We start from the raw sequence: 15,272 nt of genomic DNA on the forward strand, positions 1-15,272 counted from the left end.
TAACGGTTTGGGGTTCTTTAATCATTAAAGTTATACCCAACGCATACTGGACAATTTACATTCAGAAGCAATACATCTTTGCACTTTAGTTACAGCGCAGTCTGCTCACTTTACCAGGACCAGAAAAAGAGCCTACTGCCAAACGGAGAAGGCTTCAGCTCTCCTTCAATGGGTGGGTTTGGCTCTGGTCTAGGTCTAGAGTGATAGGCATTCTCAGGCATAGGACGGTCCGTCTTCACTTTCGTAACCTGGAAAAAATAGAAGAAGAAATGATACGACTTCTTACAGCATTTAAGAGAAAAAGCTAGATTGAGCCAGAACTTAAAGGAAGAACTACCAAGAAGTACCAAAGGACAGTAAGGACACGTTGTTGATCTGATGACAGCTCCTATCTCCAGCGTACTTTAAAAAAAGGAGGGGAGGGGCATTTCACTCATAACTACAGAGTAGTTCTACATGTGTGAGAGCTTCGCTCCTGAAGGAAAGGTCTCTGCGCTAGGAAAAGCAAAAAAGTAAGAGCAAGTGGCACTGTCTAAGAAAAGTGCAAGTCTTCTAGGAAAGCAACCCTGGAGAATGCTGACAGAGTCTTGACTTCAAGTAAAGTCCACAAGCCTCCAGTGTTGAGTTCACTAATCACCTTCTGGCTGGGAGAAGAGTTTGAGACCCGGTCTGGAGAAAATACCCCTAAGAAGGGAGAGAAGAACCTGGCTATCCAATCGAAAAGGCACGCAGTTACCTTAGAGAGCTCTCCCAGATCAGGCCTCACCCAACCCAACTTCTCCAGCACACAGTTATCAAATACTGCCTGCTGCTTTCGGCACCGACGGAGCTCCTGCAAGTTGGTATAGTCAATGCACGTCCAGTACTCAGTAAATGGCTCCGCACAGTGCGTCTTAATCTTCCTGTAAGAGAAACAAAATAGTTAGCAAGTGTTGTAGCTTTAATGTTTTTCTCTCTTACTCGTTCAAACTTTAACTTGTGATAAAGTGTTTTTGTAGTTTCAAGTTCTCAGGAACACCTCAAGCCTTCAGAGAAGTCAATATTTGAAGCATCATTAAACAGAACTTGATACCAATACCAGTAAAATTTGTATCACTGTGGCTACAAGTGAGGACAGCAACAACTTAACCAATGCGTGGAAGGTATTCTTGCTAGGTAGGTGTACACAGCTCCTCCACGTGGGATGCTTGTTTTGCTAAGTAACATAGTGTACACTATACAACGCTCTAATGACTCCAAATTAATTTGGTGTCTTAAGAAGACACGCTCAGGACAGAGGTTTCTGATTACTAGCTGCTATACTGGAAATGGACAGCTTTAGGCTAATTAAACTAGGCCTTTTGCTAGCAACTTAAGAACGTGATACTGGCACATGCCTCGATCTACATTTTTGGTCACAAGAGGTAAACTGCGTGCCTACTGCCCAGCAGCGCGCCCGCGAAACAGAGCGCGGGCAGTGCAAAGCTTAGGCCGGGTTCCTGGATTTCCGAGCACAGATGCAAGGTGCAGAAGCCGCCCGCCTTCCACCCCCCCCAGCGCTCCCTGGGCAACCTAACGGAACCCTGCGCCAGTTTCTCTGGAGCAGAGGCCAGGGAGCGTCTAAATTCACGTATAAATAAATAAAACGGGCACGGCCCCTGTCCCCGAGAGTTAAAGTTCATGAAGCAAGAATAAAGACTCCGAAGGCCGTGGCGGCAGCGGCGGCGTTTTTAACTAAACCCAGCGACTGCCAGCGCTCGAACAAGGCGGCTCGGCAAGGACGCAGGGCACCGGCAGGTCCCGAAGCGCCCCCGCGCCCAGGGCGGAGGACGGGCCCGGGCGGCCGCCGCGGCGCCGCTCACCTGAAGAAGTCGAGGGCGCACTGGTTGACCTGGCGGCCCTCCCGCAGGCACCTCCGCGGGTCCTTCTCCTCCCAGCGGCACAGCATGAACTCCTTGTTGGGGCGGTCGCACTGCGCGCCGTAGTGGTGGGCCGCGGCCTTCAGCACGGCCGAGCTGACCGCCACCTGCAGCGGGGCAGAGCGGCAATGGGGGCGGCCCGCCTCGGCGCCGGCCCGCCGCGCTGCCCCGCGGGGGAAGGGCCCGGTGGCGGCGGGCGCTCACTCACCTCCTGCACGTCGAGCTCCTCCAGGGAGGGCACCTGCAGGGAGCCGGGCATGGCGGCCCCGCTCTCCTTGAGCTCCCCTCCGCGCCCGCCCGCCACCGCGCAAGCGCCGCCGCCGGCGGGGCGGGGAACGCGCGTGCGCGGCGGCGCCGCTTTACGTCCCCGCGGCGTGGTTGCCATGGCGACGTGGCCGCGCCGTCGGGGCGGGCCGCCATGGAGGCGGCGGGCGGCCGGTACAGCGGGGGCAGCGTGAGGGGCAGGTGGGCCCGGCGGGGCGAGGGGGGCCCGGGGGTGCCCGTCCCGCCCTCCCCAACCGCCCTGTCTCTTCCAGGATGGAGGGAGAGGGCTCCTACACGCTGCCGACGGGCACCGAGTACCGGGGGGCGCTGAAGGACGGGATGTTCCACGGCGAGGGAGAGCTGCTGTTCCCCAACGGCGGCAGATACCGGGCGGTCTGGCACCGCGGGGTGCCCACGCAGGTACCCCGGGCCTCGCCCCGAGGGGACCCTGCCGCCGGGGAGCGGAGAAGGTTTGGGGTGAAACGAGCGGATTTCCGAGCCAAGCCAATTTTCCGTTCCCTCGGCGGCGTCCCGCAGCCGAACGTGTGAGGGCGAGGCTGCTCGCGGCCAGGCAGCTCGCGGCCGCGGTTCCCAACGCTCCTCAAACCCGAGCACAGCCACGCGCGTGCTCTGCTCCGCTCCCGCGCGGTTTTGGCAGCAGGAACGCTGCCTTGTTCGTACTCAATCCATCCATCATGTTTATTAACTCTCTGCTTGAACATGTTTTGCAGGGGAAATACACTTTTGCAGATGGTCTCGAATACAAAGATAAAAAATGGCATTACTGTGATGGCTACGACAGAAGATTTTATACAGAAATCTGTTCTGGTCTTAAACCAGCAGGTACTGAATTGCATTTGCGATCCTAACAGTCTGGAAGGAATTAAACTAACAACTTTGCTTAAGAAAGATTAATTTGGCTACATGAGTAACATGGAGCAGAAATGCTCTGGCTAATTTCAGGACCTGACCATACGACGCTGCCAGAAGAATGCTGACACCACCTTCCACCGGCGCAGCGCAGGATGCAGCATTACATCCACCGCGTGGTCTCCTCTTGAGTGATGACCTGCAGGACAGGGCTTTGCTATCTACAGCTTTTGATATCCCAATTAACCCTTTTATACGTTTCGCCTTCACTGCATTCGCTGTGTGCTTTTAATATAGAAAAGTTGAGCAAAAGCAATTACTTTACATCCAGGACATCAAATAAAGTTTGAATGCGTCTGTCCCACGTAGCTTTTTAGTAGATACCAAAATAAACATTTCTGTCCAGTCTATATTTTTGCTAAAGACTTTTATAATATTATTATTTGTCTGTAGTCGAAAGGTGAAAAGATTTACAAGGAACGAGTAAAATATGTAACATAATACATAAAATGCTCTTCTTTACACATAGAATATTTTCGTGATGACATGTAGTTCTGTGAGGCCAGCAAGACTCTCCTGGCCCCATTTTGGAGTTTGGGGTCATATTTGTAATGTTAGCTTAGTGGGCTGAATCACAGGACCACGAATGAGGAAATCAAAGCGATATCCTTTTTATCACACACTTTTTGTGTATGGATTTTTCCGTTTTCATTTTCTCCATCTGCAAAACTGGCAAAATGTTTTATAAAATTTATTGTAAGGTAACTTCATTGTTTTTATAGCAAATGCCATGGAGATGTAATATTTGTCAGTTATCTTAATCAAAGGCACAAATGCAAAAAAAAAAAAAAGGTAAAATAAAGCAAACCCTTTTTTTTTTTTCTTCAGACATTTCTCAGCTTACAAATCTGGATCCTCCCAAGAAAATCCCAGAAGGATGTTACGACTGTGGTGAGGGATTCTATAATCCTGAAACCAGAGTTATCGTTGACTACAAACTCAGGTTTCTGAGAAACGCAGGTATGATAAACTTCTGCAAGGTAAACTAAGATGAGTTTATTTGTCATGTCTTCCTGGATGCGTGATTAAAGGTAAAACATAAAAAAGTCCATGGTTTGGTTCTGTTGTCACCGAGCTAAAATATTTTTTACTTATTTATTTTTTATCAGCGATTTATGTATCCCCAGAGTTATATAAATCATATTTTGCAAAATTACAATGAAGTATTCCCAAGCAGATATGAATAAATATATTTTATTACCGTTTGGTATGTTAATCTCAGGAAAATCTTCAGTCTCTTCCATTACGTTCTCCAGCAAGGGAGTGGTTGTAAGGTGTACATCATTGAACCTGAAAGCTAATAAACTTGGTGTTGTGAACCAGCGAAGTGCTTAAGCATGTGCTTATCCCTACATGTTAGAATAGTCCATTTTATTGAAATGAGTCTTAGGGCTATGTTTAAATACCATGCTGAACAGGAAACTTTCTTGTCGTCTTGGAGAGCTGTTTTGAGTAGAGTCTGGCACATACTGGGTCTCGGGGATAAGTCCCCACATTAATAAGCCTTGGGGAAAATTAGTTCTCATCAAGCCAAAAGACAAACTTTTCAAATTAAAAACACACAGAAGATCCCCAAACAATTGACACTGGGATAACTCAAAAAACGTCATCTGACCTAAAACAAACGCTTTGTGTTCTGGTTGTTTAACCTTTGTGTTTATCACCTTTTTAGTGCAGAATTTTTTTAAATGAAAATGATTTCTGAAAGCAACCACCCACCCCGCTTTTCTTTTTTCCCCCAAAAGTCCAAATTGCAAGACCTGTTTTTTCTAGAAGACAGAACATTTCATTTTCAGTGTGCCACAGTTTAACAGTTTTGTTGCTTGGAAACTCCATTTTTCAGCAAATTTACTATTTGTTGAAAAAAATTCTGCTCAGCTCTACTTTCAAGAGCTTTTATAAGTATGCACTGTGATATTGGAGGAGGGAAGTGAAGGGGGGGTTAAATGAATTGGAGATACCATCTGCTATAAAATATACCCTATGATACATGGCCTGTTTTATAAACGTTGAATAAAAACTGATCTAGATTATTACAAATGGCATTGATCCAAAATACTGGAATGCAGTGGGCCTACTGATGAGGAAGATAAGCAACATGCTTTCCAAAAACACAGGAACCTACACAGATTAGTACAGGAGGGAACGCCTTGGAATTCAATTTATTGTTTTTTAGTCTGTTCTTTGAACTCATTGTCCTTTATGACATTTATCTCAAACCCTACAAATTATATCAATCAATATTCGCTGACCAGACCAGCGCGGCGTGCAGTTTGACGGAGTGGTTGGAGATGTGCTTTGTGTGGCCGTTGCGTTGAGAGCCCTGTACACAAAGTAAAACTTGTTGATGTGAGTGTGAAGAAGGAATGTGTCATGTAGGCCAGACCCTTCCTCTCAAGAACATGAACACAATTGAAAAACCCGGCACTTGTTCAACATCAGAGGAACTCTCACCGCCCCAGGAGAGATGATTCAGGGCACAAGGCCACTGCAGTAAAGAAAAAAAAAAATAAAAAAACCCAGCTGTAAGCAGAAGAAACTGAGGAAGAGGCTGGGATGACAGGGAACAGATCCAGAATTACGCCATTATAGGTTGGGCAGGAAGGAGCAGGAAAACCTCCAGGCTTCCAGCCAAGTCTTGAAAGCATCAAAAGCAGATGGTAGGAAGCATTCAGGAAGTTCTTACAACAGCTTGACAGGTTTACCGAAGTGACACTATCTTCCTCAGGTCTGGCAGCAGGCTTTCAGAATACTCCAGTTCTCACCTTTCACCCTGGCCCTATTATGAAGCAATTTCTGATTGTTTCTCGGCTGTTTGTGAAAGAGGGCAAGGAAGCGCACAGCCTTGGTGCTGACTTGCCTCCAAACTGGCAGCGTCCAGGTACCATTCCAGAAGAGAAGAAAACAGACGCCATTTGAAACTACTGAGTCTGCTTCCACCACTTCTTTGTCAAGATGAGTGGATGTAGAGTACCGTGGAGACTCCTGTTAAATTTGGCAAGCCTTGCATTTCACTAGCGTGGAGGTCTGATACTCATTTACTTGAAGAGCTCTTACTGCTAAAGCAGTGCAAAGGCCCATCATGAAAACATAATCAGGCCCAGGGAATGAAATGACAGCAACAGTTTTGTTATACGTTTTTATCTAGCAAAGTTTTCCAAATTCTCATTACAGTCTTGCAGTTATTACTCCGTCCTTAAACCTCCGTTTCCTCAGGGATGCTCAAATTTCTCTCGATTCTCCATGTGCTCTTCAATCTTTTCTTTTTTCCAGTATTGCGAAGTACGCAAAATTGGACACATAAATAAGAATGGGAATGCTCATTTGTAAGCAGATACGTTGTTTATTTTGAATAGATACTAGGACTAGACTCCTGTTTCACTAGGAGTATTACTTTTTTTTTTTCTTTTCAGAAATAGGACTCCTGGCACCTTTGTAACAGTGTTTGGTCAATAGAAAGATGGGAAGATTTCCCAATTTTTCAGTGAAAAGTAGAAAATATATGATGTTATGTTTAATGCAAAGCAGGGACGTACAAGGAGAGCGGTCACGTTCAGGTTTTAGGACCCTGAATATCAGAGAAGCCCATAGCTTTCAAAGAGAAAATACCGTCAAAAATAGAAATTTTGTTCTACTGAGATGGAAGAGATTATAGATTGCCTGGGTCACCTCGCTTTTGATGACAAGCAAAGATATTTTTGACGAAAATTGCTCTGGTTCTCCTGCAGTTCTCCCAAGGATGGGATAAATAATATAAAACATGCTTTTGCTCTTCGTAAGATGAGAATATTTGTGCTACTACTTTCATACTCCATCTTCAGGTTTAATTAGTATGTGTATGGTGCACAGGGTAGCTTCCCATCCTGCAGTCAGCATTACCTGAAATATATGCATCTCTCCGTATAACATCAAGAGCAAGAAGACACAAAGCCTGCCTTTATGCTAAAAGCCCAGTCAGGTAACTGAATTAACATGCATGTTATTAAGAGCAGGATTTGGCCCAGAAAACCAGGACAAGTGTCTTATTAAGAGGAGAGGTTTTGGTGTTGCTGCAATCCCAAAGCAGCCAGCAATCAGCTTAGGATTTCTACAAGCCTGAAAGTCTTGCAAAAAGCAGCAGTAAAATCCTGCTGCTTCAGGAATCATTATGAGCTGAAAAGGTCAAGATTCAAGAACATTATTTTATTATAGTTTAGAAAAGTCTGGGGTTAGAACGCCTGAGGTTCCTCGGTTGTGAGGCTGACCCAACTCCACAGGCAGGGGTGTGAAGCCAGTTTAACTCTAAGCCTTAGTAATCACAGGCTTAGAGTTTCCTCACGTTGTTACCTTGGGATGAAGGTTCTCATGCTTGGTCTGAAAGAATTTAGAGGCAAAATTTTTTGGAAAGTGGGCAGCGATGTATTCATCCCTTTCAGGTTTATCCAACTATGCAAATCCGTGAGGTAAATCTCTCCTACATTTAGACTTTTTTTTTTTTGTCCTACAACTCAGATTTAACTTGCACCAAGTGCTTTTTGGGAAATGCAGACTTCGACTTGTCTGAAAAATGTAGTTGAGAACCAGAGCCATAACCACTCAATAATTACACAGGGTAATATTTCTGTACCTACCCTCATGTACCCCAAACACATGCAGATGTTTGCGTGCTCTTTCTCATAAACTACTGGAGAACTGGGTGTGGGATGAGGACCTGGCAATTTTTCAGGCCTGGAGTATTGCTGGAAAAAAGACAGCAAGTTTAACTTAAAGTCGACTGTGGTGCAGGAAAAAAGATTGACTGCACTTAGGACTCATGGACGGAGCTTTACTCCCTGTCCTTCTTTGAAATCGCCCATTCTGATGATGGAGGGAGTGGATGAACAGTCTGATTCCAGGCTAGTCCCTAGTCATTGCCTAAGAATGTAAGAGTTGTTTTGGCAGATGCCCTTAGCAATGGAGAGGAAAGCCCCAGCAATACACATACAGAGGGAATATAGTATTTTTGTTCAAATGAATTTAGCTTCCCATAGATTCAAATGTCTACTTGTAACACAGGACCATTTAATCTTTTGTACATTTGTTTCTTTTTTATTTGACTTAAGATACTGAATTTAGATGAGGTTTAGTTCCTACATATTGAAACTCTTAAAAGCTCTTCAAATAATTGTTCTTTGGATACTTGTTAAGCTAAAGAAATCAGTTTTGATCGGCAGTAAAAGTTCATGCTATTTTAAGTGCAATGCTATAGCTATTTTCTGTTGTATATTTAATCATTTTGAATTATATGTCATGTAAAAGATTTTAGCTCTGGGGCATTTGCCAGATGGCTGATTCTGCATTTCACACAACAAAAGAAATAATGTTTGTGTAAAGCTCTTAAAAATAGTTGGTAATCAGTATATTCTACAACGAATAGGATCCAGACCTGTTTGGAAAAAAAAACCAGCTTTTCCAGAAATTAATTTAGAGGATTTGGTCTCTACCTCTGGGCTCTGAACAAAACAAATTGCGTCTATTGTTTGCTGATTTTTTAACATTTAGCAAGTTAACTGAATTGTAAATTTTACTCATTTTTATGTTAAATGCCATTTATTGCAATCCATTGATCTTTTTCTCTTCACTTTGGCTGACAAACTTATTTCTGAAAACAGGGTTTTGTAAACAGAGAGCCAATACTGCTCTCCCTTTACACAAGTAGAGCACACAAACGTGAGTAGCCCTTTGCTTTTCTTGCAACAGCTGGAGTGCTTGTCCTTTTTACTGCTAACTCCTCTTTCTGGCCTCTCTGATTCATATTCCACTACAATACCAATGCAAAAAATGTTTTCTCTCTCCACCATGGCACTCAGCTTGTTTTCTTTGCCCATAAGGCTCTACGCAAGTCCATACAAATTCACCTTTTGGTCTTGACTCCTCTGTCTCCCATATACGTTTTTCTCTTGTGTCTAGTCCCGCGACATAGTTTTTCTGCCCGTTTTCATACAATTCCAGTTTGCTGGTACTTGCTTTCCAGACTCACTGCCTCTATGATAGTCAGAAGATTTGAAAAATATTACATTAAGAGGAAGGTTAGGAATTTATATTATTATATAAAGAATATTATAACTCTTTCACCTGGATCTCCAAGTGTCTCCTGTCTATCTCTTCTTATTTTTTAGTTAGATAGATAGCTTTTGTCCTGCTGTGAGAGCTTTGGACCTAAATAATCTTCAATGCTTAACAAGGAGGAGCCAAATCTTAGAAGGAGGAGAGACAGAGTGTTACCAAGTATCAAACTGGGGACTGCTGAGTGGGCAAGGCAAATGAATGAATATTGAAGTGAAGATGGCAGAAGGAAATTGAGTCTACTTCATTTAAAGAGAAGATCCCAGACTCCTACGAGAAGTAGCTTCATGTCTATTCTTATTCTACCGTAAACACTTTTTAAAATGTTGGACCAATTCTCCTACCCATCATATGCTCTTTTCCTATCTTTCTATACAGAAATGTGTTAAGATCAGGCACATTTTGAATACCATTGCAAAATGCAGACGACTTATGTCTTTCTCAGTGTCAGTCTGCTCAGGTGACAGAGATAGAGACCTCTCACCTGTGTAACCAAGAAAATATTTTTAGATTAAATTTGGCTTACATGTTTTAATATAAAATATCCTCCATTCAGTAAAATAGATTATGAACCAGTGTGATTTATATTCAATGCTATAACCAACCATCATAATATTAATATATGCATCACAGTGTAGGTTACTACAGTAATTTCAGTAGCTATAGCTTTTGCAGATATATTGTTCCTTGTGGTTTCCTGGTCTTAAAATACTTATCGTTTTGAAAACTGTGAAAGTTTCAGTTCCAAACAGTGGCATGCCAAGAATAACAACTTTGTGTGCTAGCCATCCCATTGTGAATCCATTAGATAGGGTATACACAAGTCTTATATGCACTTATATTCAACTATACAGTTCACGTGAAAACAAGTTTTACAAGAGATGGAAAGTTCATTTGGGGGCCATTTTGGAATTACAGTAATTAAAAGTAAATGGAAGGGTGAGAATTTGTGGGTGGAAGCAAAGGTTAATTGAAAACATATTTTCCATTTTCTTGCCAGCCTTGATGTTGGTGGGGTCAGGTGCGGTAAGGAAAGTGGTGCTAGGGACCCGGAGGGGGCAGTGGAAATGAAAGGGGTGTGCCAGGCAGAATCCAGGGCTGAGATGCTATCACATGTGATTGTAATTGTGTAGTGGAAGAACACGATAAACTGCGCTGCGGGTGCTGGGAGGAGTCAGGCATGCGAAAGAATTAAATGATATTGTTGTTTACAATGGTCCGTGTGTGCCTGGCCCTCTGCAAACAGAGGAAACTCAGCTCTTGTTCAAGGATTGTCTCGTGTAAACACACCCTCTCACAGACCGTAGTCATGGAAAGCTGCTCTTACCACAGGGCTGCCTCCTCGGGGTACGCTGGAGCTGTGAGCCTCCGATTGCCCCGATGGAGGCACATACCAGGGCACCTCTACGTCCCTCGTTGCTCACATGGCCTTTAACAGAAGCGAGAGTGAGCGAAGGGACGATGCCCACTCACCTCTGGTCCCAGCTTGCCTTTGGGCAGAGGAGGGAGCCAAGGACCTGAATTTTGGAGTGCATCAGGGAGTGCAACAGGCCTCCAGTGCAGACAAAGCCTTTAAGACACCAGGAACGATTACAGCTACAAAGTGCAGTACGAAGACCTAACACAGAGTCAGACAAGGTTTTTAAGGTGAACAATGTAGTTTTTCCCTGTGTAAGCCACTAAGTATTCTAATTTCAACGCAGTGCATCTTCCTGCGCGCCTCTAGGTGGTTTCCTGGGAAAGCATTAGTTAAGAGGGCAAATCTGGAAGCCTACACGACAATACTGCTGTTTGCTGACAGTCTCCGCTCTGCATCGCGGCAGACACCTAAGCATGCAGAGTCCTAAGAAGTCCCTCACAGCTGAGGTTTCCATAAGCAACACAGAAACGCGATAGCTAGAAGCAAACAATTCTAAACTTTGCAATATGCATTTAATATGGAAAGATTAAATGCACCTAAATTACAGTGTATTTTCAAGTCATCCCTTGGAAGCACCCTGAAGCAAGCCCACCCTGTATTTTCAGCTGTTTCTAATCCCAGTTGAGAGATAAATCTGGAGCGTGTAGTTGGGGAAGTCTCTTCTGCCACTACTTTTAGACTGAACATTGAAAATTAGACAAGTGGTTTCAGTTTGCAGAGATGCTGAGCAGAAATCCACTGATGTAAGCGGGCTGCAGTTTGCGCTCACCGTGGAACACACCTGACAGCATTTTTGACAGACACCTCTTTGGACTTTGCTGGCATTTGGAGCCTCCCCTAAAGCCACCCAAAACGAGGAAGAAACTTGCAAAGCAGTATTTGTTGAGAAGAACTAATTTTGAAACGGGCTACTTACAGGAACACGGTGTGACCAACAGATTTAGTTGGGTCTTATTCGCCTAAAAAGACTCTATCCAAACTGACCTGTTGACTGTGTAGGCAGTGTCCAACAGGGGATCAGTAGGACTTGCAGCCCTGGTTAATCATCTGCTGTGGGCAGATGCTGTTTCTGGGGATCAGTCGTGCAGGTGGCTACCAGGGCTGGCTCCGTATGCCTCTGCCTGCTTAATGAAAACAGCCTGAATTAATTACAAAAATAAAAGAGAAGCTACCCCAGTTTGGGCTGGCTGAGGATCTGACCCACGATATTCAAAATATTTTTTGTGGGCGCTAGAAAACTGGTCTTATTTTTGATTGAGGTGCAAGAAAATAACTTAAAAAAATCAGCCCATACTTACATATATTCTAACAGCTCATCCATTAAGATCTCTCACTATCTCTCTCCATTTCAGGATTTCAATGGTATGTCATGATAATAGTCATTATATTTCACTAACTTTGGAAGAAATAACTTGTTAACATTTACTAACTGAAGAGGGATACACCAGATGGCAATAAAATTTTCAGACAAAGCTTTTTTTCTTTACCTTCAAATATCGACACGGTTAGTCCTGTTTCAGCAAAGTCTGTTCCATGAATGTTTATTCTACTGAGGAAAATCTAAAAAAATGGATAAACTTTTAAAGATAAATACGCTGACACAAAATTCAGCACACATGAAGAACCCCATACTACCTAATTGTGCACAGGGTGATAATTTACCACTGATTAAAGAGTTTGTATTTTTTTCAAATCTTTTTTAAAGGGAAAATTACTTCTGAAGGTGAAGATGTGCTTAGACAATCATATTAACATATTCAAACAATTGCAATTTGCAAAATAGTAATTACAACTCACTATCTGGTAGCATTAATCAAACTTCAAGGTTTAATTCCATTTTAAATATTGATGAAATGTGATTCTCCAATCTAACCCTGGTGTTGCAGGGTTATGGAAGCAGCCAGTGACAGAAAAAGAGGAACGTGTAGTTAACAAGCAGCTGCCACAAAGAAGGATCGGCATCTGTGATTTAAATTGTTAGCTGCACAGTCAGGTAGAGTGTAAAAAGGGTAGTCAAGAGGCTGTTAAGTCCATTGCTGCCAATTACTAACAATCAGGGAGGAGCTTTAAGACTTGTTCAGTACAATAAACCCAGTTTGTCTTGTTTCAGGGGTTACTACTGAAGAGGTTGCAGCTGCACTGATTCAAATAGCCCTAAAACTACAGTAATTATCAACCAGTCTTCTTTAGTGTAGCAAAAGTATGTTTTACCATAGCTTAACTCTTTACATTCTAATATTTCCCTGCCTCTTCTCGCATAGCTAGCCCTCGATGAGCCATTCCCGTCTCTGGGTTTGTGGGTCTTCTTGCTATGCTGGATCAATTCTTTCATTTCCCCTTACCTAGACCAAGGACCAGTAGCACGGTACGCTGCCTTGGATGGCAGTTCTAGGGATTTGCTTTAGGTTATTTTGGGGAATATTGAGTCCTTACATCTATTTTTCCTTTTCATAGACAAAGTTGAAATTCATATAGCACATTCAGTTTTTACATCTGATTAAACTATATGCAAGTTAAGCCGTGCTTATGAACATGTATTTAATTTGCATGGGATCAGATCACTGCACAAACAGAGACATTTTGGGACAGGTCCGGGGAGGCTAAAATCCTTAGAGCACCCTGCCCTGGGTGCTTTCCTAGGAGACCATGAAACCCAGAGTGCAGAAGGAAAGACTCTAGGCAAACCAAGGGTATGTTGGGAAGCTGTTACATGAAGCCAAGAGAGCAGCTGCCTTTCTTAGTGCTGGTACCCGTGATGCTCAGCGAGGTGAGTGCTGTGATTTCTCACTGGGAAGGCAGGCTGATTATTTCTAGTCCTCAGGTGAGCCACGTCTGTCTGTACCCAAACAGGATCTAGAGGGTGGTGATGCATAGCATGCGTAAGTTTTGTTTATTCCTTCACCAGGGCAGAAATAGATAAAGTTTCATTTTCGTGCAATTATTACAAGCTCAGATCAACTATATTTTTAGTTAAGGCGATTCCAGCTGAAATCACTGAGCTACCCAGGCTGGACAATATCTGTTGTAGCCGAGGCTCACGTGATCGCGTCGTTACCGTGCCGGAACACCTAGTGCATAGAACAAAAGCCAGCACATTGATTACGGCTTTGATGTTGTTTTTTAAGAAAGCTTAAGGACCGCATTTGCATTCCTGCTGCAGCCCTCAGTGGAATCTCTGCCTCTGTAACGATTGTGTCGTCTTTAAGCAAGATTCAGTGCTCATCTTTTTAATTTCCCTTTTAGCGTATTTTTCAGCATTTGTTTTCTCCTAGTTTATACCCAAATAAGAAATGTGCCATTAAGAGGGTATTTTGTTATGGACCTATTGATTCATAGGCATAGGGAATAAAAAAGAGATCATGTCAGTGAAGCACGGAAAGAGCTGAACTTAGCTATTCCATCCAAATGTACCCCGTTTCCAGCCGTTAAAGCAAGGCTAAGGCTGAGCTGTTGGAACAACGGCAGTACGAGTCTGTTCTCCAACCACTCACGCTCACTCACCACCAAAACCGAGCTTTTGCAAGCCAGCACCCTCCAGTGGGAAACGAGAAGAGGGTCAGTAGGCACAAGCCAGCGCTTTGTCTGGAAACCAGTGACTCCATGCAAAGAGCAAACTGGAGAGCAGGCTCTAAGGGAAACCCCCTGTGATTGATTCACTGGCCTTTCTGACTACTGGTTGCCAAGGGTGGCAGACGGGTGCTGCCGTTCAGACAAGGGACAAATGCCTTGGTGCAGGCTTTACTTCAGCCTGCTTTCGCCGGGATGCCAACAGAGCTGCGTGTGAGCCGCACCTTAGGAGGAGCGAAGGCCTGCACTCAACTCGCTTGGCCAGCAATGAGAAAAAGCAGAGCATAGCATGAAAAAAAGGGAAGAAAAAAAAGAAAGACAAAGCAGACGATTCAAAACCCACTGCAATCAATAAGATCAACCCTAAGCTTGAAGACACGTACACCAGACCTAATTTGTCACATACCCTTCTGTGAACTTCACTTCTTAGATCAGCACAACTTAATTCCCAGCACCTTCCTGCCTTTTGCATTTCAAATACTACTATGTCGCTTTAGCTTCAAAGTCCAACTCTACAGTCAAAAGATCTCCGTGAAAATTTGACTCCTTACAAGCAACACGCTTCCTTCTCCACCTATTTCGTCCGACCTGAGCAGGGCGCTCAGCTGTGCAGGGCAGCTGTGTAGATAAACGGCGTTACGTGCTGTGCCAAGGCATGGTCGCAGTGCTGGCACCACAGCCCCCTCCGCTCCAGCCTTCTGCCCTCATCCCTTCCTTCAGGTCGTAAGGGCTGCTACAAACCCCTTAAAATTTAGATGGAGGCAGGTTAGACAACACATCACAAGCAGCTAATGTGAATTTGTTAAGACAGTGGTAAACACAAGAAGCAGCTCTAATACATTTCATTTATATAAAAATAAATACAGGTATTGTTTTAAGTAATACTTTGATTTTTTCCAAGGCTTTTTGAAGTTTGTTTTTCCTGGTCTGCTACACAGATCTCTCTTCCCCTACACAAACACAAAAGAAAAGGCTGCAGAACACTTTTTGGAGACAAGACTATTTAAATCCCTGGAATTAAGAAGCCACAACTTAACATTTGCCAACTTATTTTTTTGTAATCATACAGAAAATTTCTATTCAAACTTTGCTGGACAGTTGTTTTTCCC

General features: G+C 43.8%; 2 protein-coding genes across 3 annotated transcripts in view; one reads left to right on the plus strand and one right to left on the minus strand.

Moving 5' to 3' along the window:
* NDUFA8 (NADH:ubiquinone oxidoreductase subunit A8) lies at positions 1–2,255 on the minus strand. The gene is made up of 4 exons (XM_087752999.1): positions 2,107–2,255; positions 1,842–2,005; positions 737–902; positions 1–248 (listed from the first exon to the last, which is right to left on the minus strand). Exons 1-4 carry the CDS (start codon positions 2,155–2,157, stop codon positions 111–113), a joined length of 519 nt encoding a protein of 172 aa, XP_087609125.1. The 5' UTR covers positions 2,158–2,255; the 3' UTR covers positions 1–110.
* Positions 2,196–15,272, plus strand: part of MORN5 (MORN repeat containing 5) — a 14,644-nt gene continuing 1,567 nt past the window's right edge. For both annotated transcript variants that reach the window (XM_087753001.1, XM_087753000.1), the window contains exons 1-4: positions 2,196–2,363; positions 2,435–2,582; positions 2,894–3,005; positions 3,921–4,052. In XM_087753001.1, coding sequence (XP_087609127.1) covers positions 2,317–2,363; positions 2,435–2,582; positions 2,894–3,005; positions 3,921–4,052 — 439 coding nt within the window. In that variant the 5' untranslated portion in view covers positions 2,196–2,316. The remainder of the gene's footprint in view (positions 2,364–2,434; positions 2,583–2,893; positions 3,006–3,920; positions 4,053–15,272) is intronic.

Source organism: Nipponia nippon, unplaced genomic scaffold, assembly GCF_047370975.1.
Source record: "Nipponia nippon isolate SJK-2023a ecotype South Korea unplaced genomic scaffold, ASM4737097v1 scaffold_16, whole genome shotgun sequence".
Classification (NCBI taxonomy): domain Eukaryota; kingdom Metazoa; phylum Chordata; class Aves; order Pelecaniformes; family Threskiornithidae; genus Nipponia; species Nipponia nippon.